The sequence below is a fragment of the Pithys albifrons genome, chromosome 3 (assembly GCF_047495875.1).
Source record: "Pithys albifrons albifrons isolate INPA30051 chromosome 3, PitAlb_v1, whole genome shotgun sequence".
NCBI classification, from domain to species: domain Eukaryota; kingdom Metazoa; phylum Chordata; class Aves; order Passeriformes; family Thamnophilidae; genus Pithys; species Pithys albifrons.
In genome coordinates this window covers 61,613,968-61,630,224 of record NC_092460.1, presented here as the reverse complement: position 1 = coordinate 61,630,224, position 16,257 = coordinate 61,613,968, and the positions used below count along the sequence as shown (strand labels likewise).

At 38.9% G+C, this 16,257-nt stretch overlaps 1 protein-coding gene across 4 annotated transcripts in view; it reads right to left on the bottom strand.

The window, feature by feature from the left end:
• Positions 1 to 4,161: 4,161 nt before the first annotated feature.
• PPP1R12A (protein phosphatase 1 regulatory subunit 12A) overlaps positions 4,162 to 16,257 on the bottom strand; it is a 115,567-nt gene continuing 103,471 nt past the window's right edge. For 3 of the 4 annotated variants that reach the window (XM_071552163.1, XM_071552164.1, XM_071552165.1), the window contains 2 exons: positions 13,528 to 13,578; positions 4,162 to 6,640 (listed from right to left, as the gene is read on the bottom strand). In XM_071552163.1, the coding sequence (XP_071408264.1) occupies positions 6,554 to 6,640; positions 13,528 to 13,578 (138 nt within the window). In that variant the 3' untranslated portion in view covers positions 4,162 to 6,553. Of the gene's footprint in view, positions 6,641 to 11,732; positions 11,883 to 13,527; positions 13,579 to 16,257 lie in introns of those variants that run through there. The other variant, XM_071552167.1, reaches the window with a different exon arrangement.

Genomic DNA, 16,257 nt, shown 5'->3' with positions numbered 1-16,257 from the left:
ATGTGGTAGTTTGGAAAGAGGGGCAGAAGTCTATCCATGCATGGCTGAGATGAGGAGGATGTACCTGTCGTGTGCTGTACCAGGGGAGACTGAAGGCAGCAAAGCGAGAACTACAAGGACCTCACAGTGGACACAGCTACTCTGGTTACACAGTGAGGCAACACAGTTACATAATGATACTGAGATCGGAGTGAGCAGCAAGGAGTTAACACTGTTCTGGCATTTCAGCCAAGTGCAATGCTGCTGGCTTAACAACTTTTGATATGGAGAATTTTTTTTTTTTTACTGTCCCTCTTAACTGCAGCGGAGCCATCCTGTGGTGCTCGATGTCTGTTCTTAGTCTGTCTCTTCACACAGTATAGGAGTGTTCACTGTGCAGGGGGTCCCTGCCTGCACTCACAGAGGGATCCGTCCTGCCAGCCCCACTGCCAGCCCTCCTTGGGTTACAGGTTGTGCCTCCTGATGGATGGATTTCAGCTCACCAGCCGAGCCAATAGTTCCCTGCCGTTCCCAGACTGTTAAGCTTCTTTCGCAGGCTTTCAGTATATTTAAAAGCAGTCCATGCCACTTTCAGACTAACTCAGTGCATTCCTTGTGCCGATGAATTTTAGATTGCTGTTCTCTGCCACACTTCATCGGTAATACTAGACCAGGCTCAGCTTACAGCAAAGGCAGAGTTTCCTCGAGTCGCTGTCGTTTGAGCCATTGCTCCCTGCTGGTGTCGGGGGAGGCGCGGAAGCCACGCTGCGCTCCCGGGACAGCGGGGCCAGCAGGGACTGCGGCTCGGTGGCAGCTCCTCCGCGGGATGCGGCGGGAGCCCGGGAGCAGACCCGGAGCAGCCCCGGAAAAGAGAGGCCGTCTGGTGCCACCTCCCGGCCCGCCAGCGGCCCTTCCCCGCCCGGGGCTCCTCACGGGCCGAAAGCTGATCTAGGTGCCATTATTTCTAGGCAGAAACCGATGAAGCAATATTGGCTCCTCCTCGCTTATAGTTTTAAGTGGAGTTGCACCTTTTTTTATGTACAGGACTAAAAGAAACATCATAAAAACCTGTAGCGAAAGCTCTCATTTTCATAGGGCATCGGCATTTTATACGAGGGGAACTGAGGAGTTACTGGGTGTTGACTTAACATAGTGCATCACCTATAGCTATGGGTTAAGTGGAAGGAAAGAACTCAGTCTAATTTGCTCCATTTCAGGCAGCTGAAAGTAAGAGAGGCAAGCTGACAACTGCTGAAGAATCATGTCCACGGTATCAGCACTTGATGCAAATGTAGATTTTTATTTTTAAACAAACATTTTCATTAAATCTTCTTTCTGGGCAGTGACTAGACTGGGTGGCAAGATGTGTATATTATGTAGATTTTGTGTAAACGTGTATTTTGTACCAGCTGATGTAAAAAGTCAGGTTCTTTTTCTTTGGCAGATGTGGGGAACAGACCCAGGTAACCATGCACAGAGAGCGGTAGTTGTATTTTAGTTGCAACGTAGCAACACCGTCAGATCAGGCCTGTTGTTTCAGAGGTAGAGATGTATCATTAAAACAGGGGTATATATAAAGCAGCCACAAACTAGGGCAACAGGGCTATTTTCTGCTTGGGGGGAGATGCGGGTGCCACCAGAGGTAGTGCAGCAGCAGGCACTGGCTTGCTAAAAGAGAAATTCAGCCCAGTGACTATCTGCTCCAAGAACTCCATAGTGGAACAGAGGGAGCACAGAAAGATGCTGGAAGAAGACAAAGGAAATTAATCGGTTCTTTCCCACCAACCACCATACTTTGGTTTTGGTTGGTTTTTTTTCTTCAGCAAATAAAGGGAAAAGACCACACTAGATGATGAATTGTGCTGTCTTGGCTAGCTCTTTCTGCTAAGCTTTTATAGGTTTGCAAAACAGACGTGTAGAACACAAGGAAGAAGGGTGAAATAAGTAGAGTTGGAATGTGGGGCTTTTGTCCCTGTTGTAATTGTCCCTAGGCCAGATGAGAAACATTAGACATCCAGCAGGTGATATTTTCAGATGAAAGAACTGAACAGTTCCTCCTTTCTCCAAAGGCTACATACTTTTCCTATCTAATCAGTGATACAAAATGGGGAGGTGCTGACACAAGCAGCAACAGCTCATTACCTCATCAGTGTGGCAGCAGCTCTCCCTTTAAAGTGTGACCAATTTGGTGGGGGGTTGGGAGGTTTTGTTTTTGTTGCTTTGCTTTTCTATTCTGTGCAGGAAACTGCAGTCACCTTTAAGACTCTTGCAGTCTTTAGAAGTATGCTGAGGCTGAGCACAATACTACTTGCTATTACTGTGTAACCAACTCCATTGCCGGTCCTGAAATCAAAACAAATGTAAAGCAAGTTAACTCCAGTTGCCAGCATTTTTTTTACACATTAGTGGCTTCGAACTAAGAACCTGAGGAAGCTGAATCACCATATCTAATGTAACAGTGTGTACATAAGCATGAACAAGAGCTTCTTTTGAAAAACTTACTAGCATTTGTTCTGTTCCCCAACAGACTGGCTATCCTTATGTGGGAAAAAACTCATTATTTCATAGAGGTGACAGGTAGACCTGCAACAGAACTATTTAAAGATTTAAAGTAAGTGGGAAAGTGACCTTCTACAATGCAGTGACAATTGTTTCTTCACCCTCTTTAAAAAGCAGGCTCACAAAAAAATAACATTTGTGTGGCTGTGGCGTTTTGGTTTTTTTTTTTAACTGTACATTATGTAGTGAATTTGTGTCATGTTTTGCTGTGACACTCCTCTGGATTGTAACCAGCAATTAAATTCCATCTATAAAATATTAACCTCTCAGTTGCACAAGTGTTAATATCATCTTCTAGCCCCAATGCACCATGTCAAGTTAAAGAGGCTGAAGCTACCACCAAAAGGGGAAAAGTGACTTTCAGTGTAACTAAAAATGAGGCTGCTTACATCCCCCCTGCTGCACAGGCTTGAGGCCACAACTGCAGAACCCTTTCCCACCCTTCCTTCTAGGGAGGCCCAGACAAGAGGCTGCACCACATTCCAGCATGGCACATTTGGCCACCTCCATTTATACCTCAGCCACAAGACCACAAGCAACACAGCCGAAACAAAGGGTGCATGCTCCTTTCTGAAGGAGCTGATGTGTTACACAGATAAATAAAACATCAAGATGGCCCCAAGAAAGCAGTGAAGTGCCAGCTGCAGAAAGTCAAGCCATACTTCCTTCTCAGCACATGCTCTTTTTGGTGTAATTTCCTGTCTACCATCACACAGATATTTGTGGCATTTCATGGTGCCATCAGTCTTGACTATAAACCTCCTGGTTATGTCAGCTAGCAGGGGAAGACACTTGTATGGCAACACATTTACTCTTAGGGCAGCTGATGGACAGTGGCCAGGAATACTGGACAGGTAAAGATTAATACCCACCAGTTTAATATTCATCTGAGCACAACCCAAAGTTTAGCATAGAAGGTATTTCTAAATGAGGAAATTCCAAGATTCACGTTTTCTATTTGGTGTGGAGCAAACAGATGCACCAACCTGCATATTATGAATTGTAACTGTTTTTTTGGGTGTCTGACAAGGAAATAGCAGGAATCCAGAAGTGGTGTGTAGTAGGAATTACAGAGGCTCAGAGGAAACTATGAGAAGAGAGACAAAGTGGGCAAAAATGAAATTTGAGCTTCTGAGTCTTTTCTTCGAGGTAACTGCTAGTGTCTGGAGCCATTAAGATTAGGCAGTACTTAAGCAGCCACGCTGCCTCCACTCTCCTTGCACTCTTGCTGCCCACACTGCTACGGCACCTGTGTTCACTCCTCCCCATGTTATGGTTCCCTTCATGGCTGGAGTTGCTTTTGGGACAGACCCTTTTTATTCTTTCACTCTCCACACCAGTTACTTCCACACCTCTGTATGTATTTGATGTTAATTCTGGGCCCACATATCCCCTTCCACACAGTGACAAGTCCCCTGAAAATCTAAGTTGTTGTTTTGAAGTCACTAGTGACTTAAGGAAGCTTGTCTGAGTCAGTAGCCAGCAATAATGTATTTCTTGCATGCAAACTGTATCCTAAATAATGAAATGGTCCTCCTTGACCCATTTTTCTCTCTACAGTAGCTGGATTTTCTGGGGATGTGTTGGATCTTCAACACAATCAAGAACAATAAGACAGCAACACAAGTTTAGCAATTGCTTTGTGAGATTCGGTTAACATCACATAAAAAATGGTTCTCAGATTCTGCACACAGACAGGTTTATGTAAAATATATAAACATTTGTCCAAGTTGTTACAGATTGCATAAATATGGCATTTTTACTGTTGCATTTACAGATGTGCATGTACAATGATATGCAAATAATCACAATCTGATTACAATCTTTGAAAGGTACTTGAACCTTGCATCCAAGTAACGCAATGAATGAAAAATGCCCACCAAAGAATTTAAATAGCAAACTCATAACATGGTTTAAATTCATAACAAATTTCAATGTCTTCTCAGTAAAACTTTCACACATTTAAAATATTTTGTATTCATTTTATTTGTATATGTCAAAATACATTTTTTTTCCAAAATAGTGGGTTTTGCAACTAGTTTCATGCAGATACAAGGTCTGCTCAGTACTACCAATAAAATCAATATAGCACAGTAGCCATTCATTTTTTAGATATAAAGAATAAATAACCTAAATATAAAACACTAAAATATTAGAAACACGTATTTAATCATTCACAGGCACCCAAACTTTACCAAATATAATCCAAAATATGCCTAACTGTCTTGTAACAGAACTCAATACATTGCAGCCATTCAATTCTTTATGTCAGCGTAAGACAATGGAAGTCTCTTACGGTTCAGACCCACCTCTCAAACAGATCAATTACAATAAGATACTCAAACTATCTGTGTACCTTTAAAATCAAGAATCCTGAGCTTGGTAGTAAGAGCATAACCTTACATCTTCAAAAAACCAATCAAGAGAGAGAGGACATCATGTCTTCCTTACCAAAACATATCCCACCCCCATAAAATTAACCCCCCCTCCCACAAGTAGGCAGTAGAACACCATGACCTTTTAAAATGAAGGGGTACAAATTCACATTTAATATAGTATACAGTATAGTCAATAATACAATAGCTACTACAAGCTTTACAATGTACAATTTGTTTTAATGGCTGATCTGTTCAGTGGTTTTAGGCAATAAACTATGTGCCAATAGGATGTCATATTTTGAATGGTTTAGTGAAAATATAAAAGCTGTTTCTAACAAAAGCAATCTTCACTTAAGTACTTTTTTGTTTTTAAAGGCCACTGAAATGTATAAAATGGTCTGACATGATGGTGTTATCAAACTGGATGCCTTCTCACATGGCAACAACAGTGCATATAAACATTATTGTGAGTGTAATGGGTTATGCTTCTCAGATGTTTTAGTACATTACTTTGGCTAGCACAACAGTTTTGGACAGCACTCAGATAAATACAGGTATGTGAAATGTAGTGAAGCAGTTATATTATGCAATTTTTTATTATGGTGAACACTATCAAATGAAAAAAATGGGAGAGAAAGATAATAAAGTATTTTATATAGTTTAGACCTTTTGTAAAGATAGGGCTCCATACAATGTACAATGTCTAAATTCTTTATACCATAAAAATTAACGAACTTTGTTAAACACACTATTCTGGATAGCCTAATTTGCAATAACAAACATTTGCAATAGGGAAATATATTCAAGCATGCCACGTGGTGGTCTGAAAAATCAAACCAGTACACATTATATATACAGCATCACTCAGTACCTGTTCAAACAAATGTGACGATTACAGGATCTAACATCTTTCACTACAAACTTCTTTTTTTTTTCTTTTTTTTTTAAAGTGACCAATAAAGGCAGAAAACAGGACTCTTAAAATATTTCTAGTTCAACTGACTTTTAAAGCATTTTGTATAGGAAATAAATGCATATTGCACAAACAGTGAAAGCAAATGTTCCACCAAACATCTCTGTTCCAGGTGGCTGGACAATACAACTCTAGTTAGCTACACAAATATGTAATTTAAAAGGGTGCGTGGTCTCTGCAAATGGTAAAGCTGTGAAAACGCTGTACAAGAAAATCTGGTATATAGAAACTTAGAAGGGAAAAAAAAATCCAAACTTAAAGAAAAACTGAGTATAGGAAAAAACTGGGAATTGTGGCACAACAAAAACATTATTGAGTAACTGTCTTCTGTGAGAGCTGAAAGCTTTTGTTGATGTAAAAGTGTTTATGTACAACTAAGGCTTACTGGTTAAATATCTGAGGCATATCTGGCCTTGAACACTTTCCTTATTATGCTGTGGCTGTAAACAAGATTTCTCAGTCATTTTATCTTCTCAGCAGCTGCATTTTAACAGAAACAATGATCTTGATACAAAAAAACACACAGGTAAGAGGGTGTTTGGCAGGATATCTGAAAATGACAGTCTCCGAGGGATCTTCCCACACTTCCAGTGACTGCCATACCATGGTCCACTGGAATTACTAGTGATGTGCAATACCATTATTTGCTGCTGTAGTCAACCCTTTATTTGGAAAGTTTGCTTATAACTCTGATCAAGGCCCCATTTTCATCTTTTAGCCTCTGGTTGTCTGCCTTCAGGTCTGGTAGCATCTATGAAAAAATGAAACATGATGGTTATTTGCTGTTACACCCCAAGTAAAAGCAGCAAGACTACACTAGCACTGCGGGTAAAAGTCTTTATTCAGCTTAAGTATCTTGGCAGTTCCTGCCCTGCGTATCAGCAGTTCAGAAAAATCTCCTTTTGGCATGATACGTTTAAGAGTTAGAGATCAGGAGTTTTCATTTGCTTGGACTGGATGCACTAAAACTCAGTGGTGCAGATGACCAGCCTCTGACAAAAGCATTTATAGTAGCGTGAGAGAAGTAATGACATACTTCAAATTCTAGAGGGCGGAGGGAGTTAATAACCAGCAATTTAAGGAGGCTTGTCTATACTGCACTTGCAGAGTTTCAAAAAAACCCACGCAGTGGGTAAGCATCTCTACCACTGTGCTCTTGGATGATTTCATCCTGATCAGATAGAGTGTGATTCAGCTTGTTAGCTCATAGCATTAATCTTCCAATCACTTCCAAACTCATGTTGAAGCACACAACCTGCAATTTGAGATCATGTCCCATGAATAGCATAGTTCACACAAGATCATATCACTGAAAGAGATCACAGTAACACCAGGCTGCATACTCGGGCATACAAGTTAGGAGATGGCAAGTTATGGTTGCCACAGGAGATGGATGACACACAAGCACAAAAGCTGGAAGGCAGAAGCCAAGTGAGGTGAGAGCTGGCGCAGGATCAGACTGGAAAGGAAGACAAGTCAGTGCACAGAAATTGGTACTGGGATAATTTAACTTGGCAGAGGAACAAGAATTAACCTCAGCAGTTCTCTGTATCTACATTCACACACTGATAACACGTCACCTATCCTAGTCATGGCTAAATAAAGTGGATGGATTCTAGCAGCAGGTTTACACAGGAGGTAACAGCCTATTCCTGCACACTGGTTACTCAGTAACCTCAAGTGCAAATGTAGGCAAGAGGTCTAAGTCCAGCTACCAACTCTTACACAATTTTTCATGACAAAATTTTCTTGGCACTAGTTTGTTTTCATTTTATTCAAGCAAATTTGTACTTTCAATCCCATTATATGCAGAACATTATTATGGAACAGAAAGAACTGAGAAGTTTAAAAATACAGGGTTAATTAACTGTGCATTACACCAGAGGCTTCATTTATACCTGTCCTTCAAAGGATTTGTGTCCACCACACTCACTCAGTTCATGGAAGTGCAGACCCTCTCACAGAGTGAAACGCAATGGTGCAGTGAAAATGACTGAGGTTACAGACCTCCAGTTTATCTCCCTGGCAAATACCAAAGTGTGTGAAAGGAAGATGACAGAAGATCAGAAGAAAAAAGGTGGTCTCTACAACAAGAGCAGGTAAAAATCATTCTGCTACCCTGGATTCCACCTGCACTCCATGGTGGAGCTTAGAGGAAGTCACCTAAATCAAGTTCTTCAGAGTCAGAGGGAAGCTTCTATTACAGTTGAGAGCTGTGCTCTGAACAGAAAGAGCTGTAAAACGCTGATTACTTTCAAAAACCATGTCAAGATGTTTGAAATTGGGCAACACAAGTGATCATTTGGCAATATTTAAATACTATTTGTGTTACATCTTCTGAGCTGTAAAAAACAACTGCTGTTAATCAGGATGGGGTCATATCCAGATAATATGCACATGCACCACATTTGTGCTTGCACCTGTACTATTAGAATAAACTTGGAGGTGTTCTATGACATGTATCAGCAAACAATGGAACAGCCATTTGTTCAAGCAGGCCAACTAAAACCTTTCCCTCCTTCTTTTCATTCTGTTATGGACTTCATACCAAAGGTACTGGGTGAAACCATAACAGCCTTCATCTGCCCATGCACAGGGAAGCAAGGGAGTCTGGTTTTGTTCTGCTTAAAAAGGTATCTCAACAATTAGTGTTCTGTATGCATTCCAATGAAACCTCAGAGTAAATCCAGGAATGTCAGTCCTCTTTCAACTTACCAAGTAGGGAGCTGCAGCCCATAATGCTTAATTACATACAGAGAGACCCACAGAGGGGTGCATTTTCTGGTGAACAAAATCTGCTGTTCAAAATCAAAGCTTTAACATAATCCTGTACCACTGTGTACCTGCAAATCTCTGGAGATAGATTTTAATACTGAGTAATAGGTAGAATTAAGAAAATATTTTCTATTTTGTTTTGAGTCTGCTAAAGAACAGGGGAAGACTGGTAGGAGACAAAAGGGTTATAATGGCAAGAGGAAATGGCATCAACTTGTGCCAGGAGAGGTTTAGATTGGATAGCAGGAAAAATTTCTTGACTGGAACAGTTATGAAGTACTGGAACAGGCTGCCCTGCGAAGTGGTGGAGTCACCATCTCTGGAGGTGTTTAAAAGATGTGCAGATGCGGCACTCAGGGACATGATTTAGGGGTGGTTGTACTCAGCTAATGGTTGGACTTGATAATCTCAAGAAGTCTTTTCCAACCTAAATGATTCTATGATTCTGTGAATAATAGGGGACTCATCAGGAAGAATAAGCACAACTAACTTAAAATACTTCAGCTTCTTATCTATAGTAATCCCCACGTACTTTAAACCTAGCAAAAATATTGATATAATTTTCTTGGAGCAGTACATTTCTATGGGACTCAAACTTCTTAGGAAGTGACAAGATACACCTTTAATGTCAAGAGGCAGGAAAAAGCCCCCTTTGCAGTAAATTCAATAAAATTACAGTTACATACTGCACTTAACACTTTGAATTCCAATTTTCTTCTCATGAAAATAGTGAAGCATATTCCTGTGATGAGACTGTTGAATAAGATTAAAATGTATTTTGCCTATCTGTATTATATGACTAACTAGTAACTTCGCAGTTCTGTCATTGAGCCAATCATGGCTTGGCTTTGCGAATGCAGATTTGGGAAGGGCTCTCCCCACGTGGGTGTGTCCTTCAAGCCGGCGCAGTAGATTTTTAGGTGAGGCACAGCGTGTGCAGAACTGGCCCCACTCTTTAACTCCTGAGGTCCATCTGCCACGGCCGAGCGAGCTTGGCCAGTGACAATGAAGTCCTCAGGACTAGAACCTACAGCCTCTGGTATTCCCAGGAGGTCTCCCATCCAAGTACTAACTAACCAGGGCTGTCCCTGCTTGGCTTCAGAGATCTGATGGGATCGGGTGTCAGGGTGGCATTTAACTGCCTCATTGAGCAAATAATTATTCAATAATCACCTGACATATGTGGAGCCAATTCAGATCTGTACAGTAATAATAGTAATAATAATGATGTCTGTTTGCTGGAGGACTTAACAATTTTTACATACAAAACAGCTTGGTGAATAAAGATTACAGAATGCTCACAAACTGTTAAGGTACCTGTTCAAATTACTCAGGCACACTGCTACTATCTATTGTCAAGCTTTCCTGCTGTGTTTCCATTGCTTTTTCTTTTGCTAGCCAGGCTCCTCAAGCTCCACAATGACCTGCCACTGAAAACTCTCTACAAAAATGAGCACCAAATATTTTTCTGTGGTTAACCCCCTGGACTGGCTTACCCTGGTTAAAGGAATGTCAGTGCTAGCAAAAAGAGATGGTATGGATGTGTGGCTGTGGACAGCAGTCATTAGATTAGCTCAGCTGTGTTGAAAAACCACATTGTTAGCTGAGGCTGATGTAAGACAAGCTGCCCTAAAGGGACAGCTCTCCCTCCTCATGTAGCAGTGTGATCCTGCTGCTTTCTGCATGTTACTTTAGTGATTCAACAACGCTGGGGTAGGATGGATCAAGTATTACAAAGACAAAAGGGATTTGTTTTCAGCCAGGTCAGTGAGCTGACTTGACTTGCTCAGCAAGGGTCAACATAAGGGTACACTGAGGAATGCAGGGCCTGGACCAGGAACCTTTCTATACACATCCTATTGTTAGTCCAATTCCAGGAAGACATCAAGCCAAAGGAAAAAAACCCTTTTCTTTATTTCATGCCTCTTAGTGGGGAAAACCTGAGATCACATTCTGAGCAGAATGTACACTCATCACCTTCCTTCTAAATGGGAAGGCAGGTAGATGAGAGGAAGCAGTTTAGCAAGAGTCACTCTGCAGAATAGTTTTATTTTTTTTCAACTACACATCTTAAAAGCTCCCTGAAACCTCCAGCCTAAACAGCTGTTACATACTAGGAGTAAGAAAAGTATATAGGTTTGGTGTAGAATGAAACCATATTTTGTTCCTCATAGAAGTCTTGATCTTTCAGTGGGTTTCTGTAACAGCCTTGCAATAACACTAAGAACAACAGACTAGCAATTTTTTTCCAAGATGAAGCAATTCATACTTTTAACAGAAGGGGCTAAACTTATCTGACACACTAGGCAGGTTTTTTTGTGTCTATGTTTTTACAGTTCATGCATTGTAGGACTCTTATCCATGACTGGAATGCTTACATAAATAGTAATATAAATCAATAACTTAACAGTGTTAAACCTGGATGTTTTAAACTGTCTAGGTATATATAAGGACTGGCAAGAACAACACGGGACGTTAATATGTGAAAATAGTAATCGACTTGAAATTTCAATACATTTCTGAAATAGAGTATTTTGGTCCCATCTAAACACTAAAACACAAAAATGTAAGAAATAAGGCTGCTAATGCACCTGTTCATAAATGCACAGTACTGAAAACAGTTCTCAAACACTGTTTTTTTACTAGATTTGCATAAATTCTGTGCACTTAAATTATACTGCACTAAAAAAGTTCAAATCTTAATTTCAGTTTGTTAGAAAACTAGAAGCAAAGCTATTTGAGCATTTATTCAAACATCAAACCAAGAGACTGACTTCAGGGTATCCTCATGCAAACTCAAATCCTGTCAATCACAGCCAAGGTTTTAATATGTCAAAGGTCTCCTGGATCATTGTCAATTCATCTTCAAAGACAAGCTTCAGTGCCAGTCAGGACAATGTCACACCATACCCGCACAGCTGCAACACCTGCAGCTGGTACACGAGACACCATGCTTTAGCCACACTTCCAGAACTGAGAAGCAGTAAGTCAGTTTCTGTCACACAAGTGTTAATAGGAACATTCTGCCCAAGCACAACCTGAATGTCAACACCTGCCTGGCTACACACAGGAGAAGGAAGAAATTACAAGTCCACAGAGCGCAGTTGCCTACAGGACCCTGACAACTTGGCAAGCACTCGGGTCAAGGCCCTATTCTCTGTCACCAGTCGCTCATTTATGTGCCTCAAAGATTGAATCTGCTTTATTTGTTGCAGGTTCTGCAGGAATCAAAGAAAAAGGAGTGAAAACAAGAAAAAAACTCCACATGTATAGTATGTTAAAAGAATTAGAGATGAGCAAAATTGAAAGAAAACTTAGCAGAGACAGTCCTGTTTACAATAGGTAAGTCGCTGTGAAAGGAAAGTATCAAACAAGTGGCACATTCCTGAAAAGCAATCTAAGAATCAGCAGCGATTAGTCACAGCTTTCCAAAACAGTTCAGGATGCCTTAACAATGAGAGCTATTCCTGGAATTCTTTGCTTAACATCCTAATTGCACAAACTAAATCTCCTATTCAAAAGTCTGTAAATAATGAAACACATTTAACATAAACTCTTACACGACTGTGCAACGATAGGAAGAGCATTTAATCTTTAATTCAAAACTTTCGCATATTGCTTATTGAAAGTCAGCTTTTGAATAAAGCAATATATTTGCATTTTTTATCAGAAGCCCAACCTTCCCTAAGAGGAATTTACAGGCTGATGATAGAAGTACACATTCTGTCTTCCACTCTTTGACAGACAATTATTTTCCTCTACCATAGTCTGCTTTCTAAGTATTTCATTTCAGAAGACCCCTGAAGGAACCACAGACACTGTGTCCTCCCTTACTGTAAACTATCTTGGTCTGAATCCAAGGGAGCTAGAGGCATCTGGGTTGCCTTCTGCCTACATCTGCTTGTCAGCTCAATTATTTCAACACAACTTGGTGCATGTATTTTACTGAAAAGCATTTGGAAGTTAATGCCGTTTTCACACACCAGAGGGAGCTCAAAAATGAGCTTGAAAGGAAAATTTTTATTAATCAATGACAAGTATCAAACATCAAAATAATGCTATTTTCACATTTCACTTTAATTCCATCAGTTTGCTTGACCATGTCCAGTATTTATATCAAAGGACATAATAAAAACAAACATGCCAAATTTCTCATTCTTCTTAATCAGAGTTTAACACTGATAATGAGGGCTGGTTAAAAAAATACGCAGAAATGAAATTTATTTTAAATAGTACTTTGCTTCTGGGATTCACTTTATACATAGTTAAAAAAAAAACCAGAAATCAACACAGAAAATGTTACTTATTTGTCTCAAATATATCTACGGCTTTTTGTTAACTAAAACCTGATTATTATTCACACTATACAAAAAGTTTTTCTTTTTATATTGTAACATGCTTTCTATTTAATGATTTATAGAACACGAGATAAAGATTGAAGAAACATTTAACTCTTAAATATCTATGGAATCAGAAATTACCATTATTTGATAATAATGGCATTTAATAATAGTAATTAATAAACTAAGAGAATTTATGAATATCACATCAAAATAATGAATTGCACAGAGTCAGGGTACATACTCTTGAATACAGTCAGGGTATGTTTCACTCCAACCATCTCTGACTGCTTGTTAGCCAGTGTTACAGAAGCCGAGGCCTCGGCAGCTTCTCAATGCTAATGCACAACTGCTTATGCCAGCTTTGCCACAAGCTGTCTGACAGGAGTGACTTTGACATGCAGCTGTAACTTAGTCATTTCCACTGAAATTATAGAGACCAGAAATACTGCCAGACTACATGTCTTGCTGACATAATAATACACTTGGTTATTAACAGTTTAGCATGTAATAATTTACTTACTTTCAGTTCCTCTTCCATTTCAGATATCCTTCTTTCTAGCGCTCTTCTTTCCTAAATCAGAAGATGTGTGTTAATGCTGAACAATACAAGTTTTTAAAAATTACAGCTTGTAAATACGTGGTAACAGTGAAGTACTTCAAGTTTCAAAGATCATACAACCAAAAGCATAGTGTGGACAGGAAACTTGTGATGGCGGTGATATATAGAAATTTTGTCAATATGTAATTTTAATATCTAAGGAGGAAGAGAGATAAAAATTTTTATCAAGTCCTGCATAACATGCCCCTTTTCCTTTTCAAAAATTTAGACAGGTTGTAAGAACCACTTCTTTGGATTTATTTTTCATGAGCTAGGCTTTTGTAAAAGCTTAATAGCCAAGAAATGCAGAAAATTATCAGAAACAAACAAGAATATTAAAAGATACAAGCACAAAATCGTGAGCTTTCATGGACAAACAAATATAGCTGAGACATCTGCCTCAGCTCAGTGGGATCTGTCCACACTCCAAGCTGCAACCTAGTGATGATACACCCAATTTACATATACAGGACTTAGCTGAGTACCAAGGAAATCTTGCTACACAAGATCACCTGCTTTTTAAGTAAATGTTTCCTGAGTATTTTCTTTGTTTCCCATATAGCTTTATTTTCCTTTTTACCTTAGAAGCAGGAGAAGTTATCCTTTGTAGAGAACTTGATTACACTAATGACACCAAGCTAGCTTATTGAAAGTTAGCTCAGTATTTTCTATACTACACTGCAGTCTGCAGCGCAGACACATAATTATATTTCTAAGTGACATTATTTAGTTTAAACCTATTTTTAAACACATCTGATAGATGAGCAGCTAATGCAGTAGAATTTGGGGTTTATAGCTTGATCTCTTGCTTTCCTGTGTCAGACAATGCGGTGTTTCTCATCTAAAAGCAGCTGCAGTTATCAGTACTCCACATTCAGATTGTTCCAGAGTGTGAAAGGCGAAAGCAACGTATTATTGCGAAGTGGACATATGCATCTGCATACAACAGTGTTATGCAAACAGCAAGCAGCAGGGACTGAGGTGTGTAAAACTTGGGTTAGATCATACCGCCCAGTAGATACTGACTCTTGCCGGCCACCTTTCAGATATAAATCATTTGAATTTAGTTTAATCACAGTGCAGTAGTTATAGCCCAACATTTTACCATTATAGCAAACAACTTCAATTTTTATCAAAGTAATGTATTACTGCAGTTGTTAGCACATAATGTACTTAACCTCTTTAAGGCCTTTCTCATAATGATAGGAATGGGAATAATAAATACCAGCAAGTTAAATGATGCAAATAACTAACAAAACCCCCACACTATATAACTTAGAATTTTATCTAGTTTTATAGAATAACATAGGTCTTCTTATATTAAGCAATGCTCAACAATTCCTGCAATTACCAAGAGATGAATGATCAGAGAAATTTAAAAATTTGAGGTATCCAGAAATTGTTAATCCTTTTGATGCATTTGCTTAACTATGTTGAGCTTTGTCAATAAAATCTTTATTTCATTAACCTTTGATATTTCACATCATATAAAAGAAACAAACGGACTGGTCTACATACAAGATTCTTTGTATAACCATATTGTTCCAATTAGATAAAGTTATGCTCCTCTTTTTCCTGAACTGCTCACTCTTTGGAACTGGCTTGAGGAATGTCAATACATTGCAGTTTCACTGGGAAAATTTGCCATTATTATTTGATTAGTTCCTGGACTCAAAGAAAGGCTTTGAAATCTATGCAGTGTAAGGTATGCCAAGGAGCATTTGTAACTCACAATATTTGTCTCTCAGCTTATAAAATACAATAACATATTTGTATTTATCAAAGCAACCAGGAGCTGCAGGTCTGTGCAGTGAGACTGAACTACAGGGATATGCACAGACCAAAAAGGGACACCGAAGTTACACATTTTAAAAAGTAAAACGAAACATATATGCCTATAATGTATTTCTGTATTCAGTAATCAAAAAAGCCCAAAAAAACCACCTCTCCAAATACAGACTTAATACATATTCTCATTTTCTTTAATGAAAAGGTATGTTTCCTCTTGAAAATGTCATAGTTCAAAGATGCCTTCAGGTTTTTCTCTGCTGGCCTTTTATTTCTTCCCCTCCCCTCTTCTCTATGTAATTTATATAAACATCTTCAGTTTTGTATTTTATTTTGGTAAAGTCATATACTTAGAGAAGTTTACTTATAAAAGTTCTACAATTTCTTTCTTTCTTTTTTTTTTACCCTTATATTATTACAGTACACATGAAAAAGGTGTATTCAAAATCATTCTTAAATTCTTAATTTGATAAGCTTTTTTTTCAGAGATCAGCTATTGATGACTAGCAGCTGAGAATACTGTTTCAGTCACTTACAAGGTGAAAGAAACTCCAGATTTCAACAACACAGGAAATACAATCATAAATATATTCCTGATTTAAATTCTTGTTCAGAAAGAAGTTTAGAATTATAAAACACAAGGAACACCCAAATCTTGTGTAAATCCTGTTTCAGCCATACAGCATTATGTTTAATTTTTTTACCTGCTAGCTTTATTACTTAATGTCATTTTGAAAAAGAAAGGTCCAAAAACTTCTAATACAGCCAATTGTTTTTATGAAATGGCCTATTTTAGGAAAAAATAAAGCAGTAATTTCAAATTGAAATAAAGTTCATCTATGCAGTACTGCATGCATTGCTATG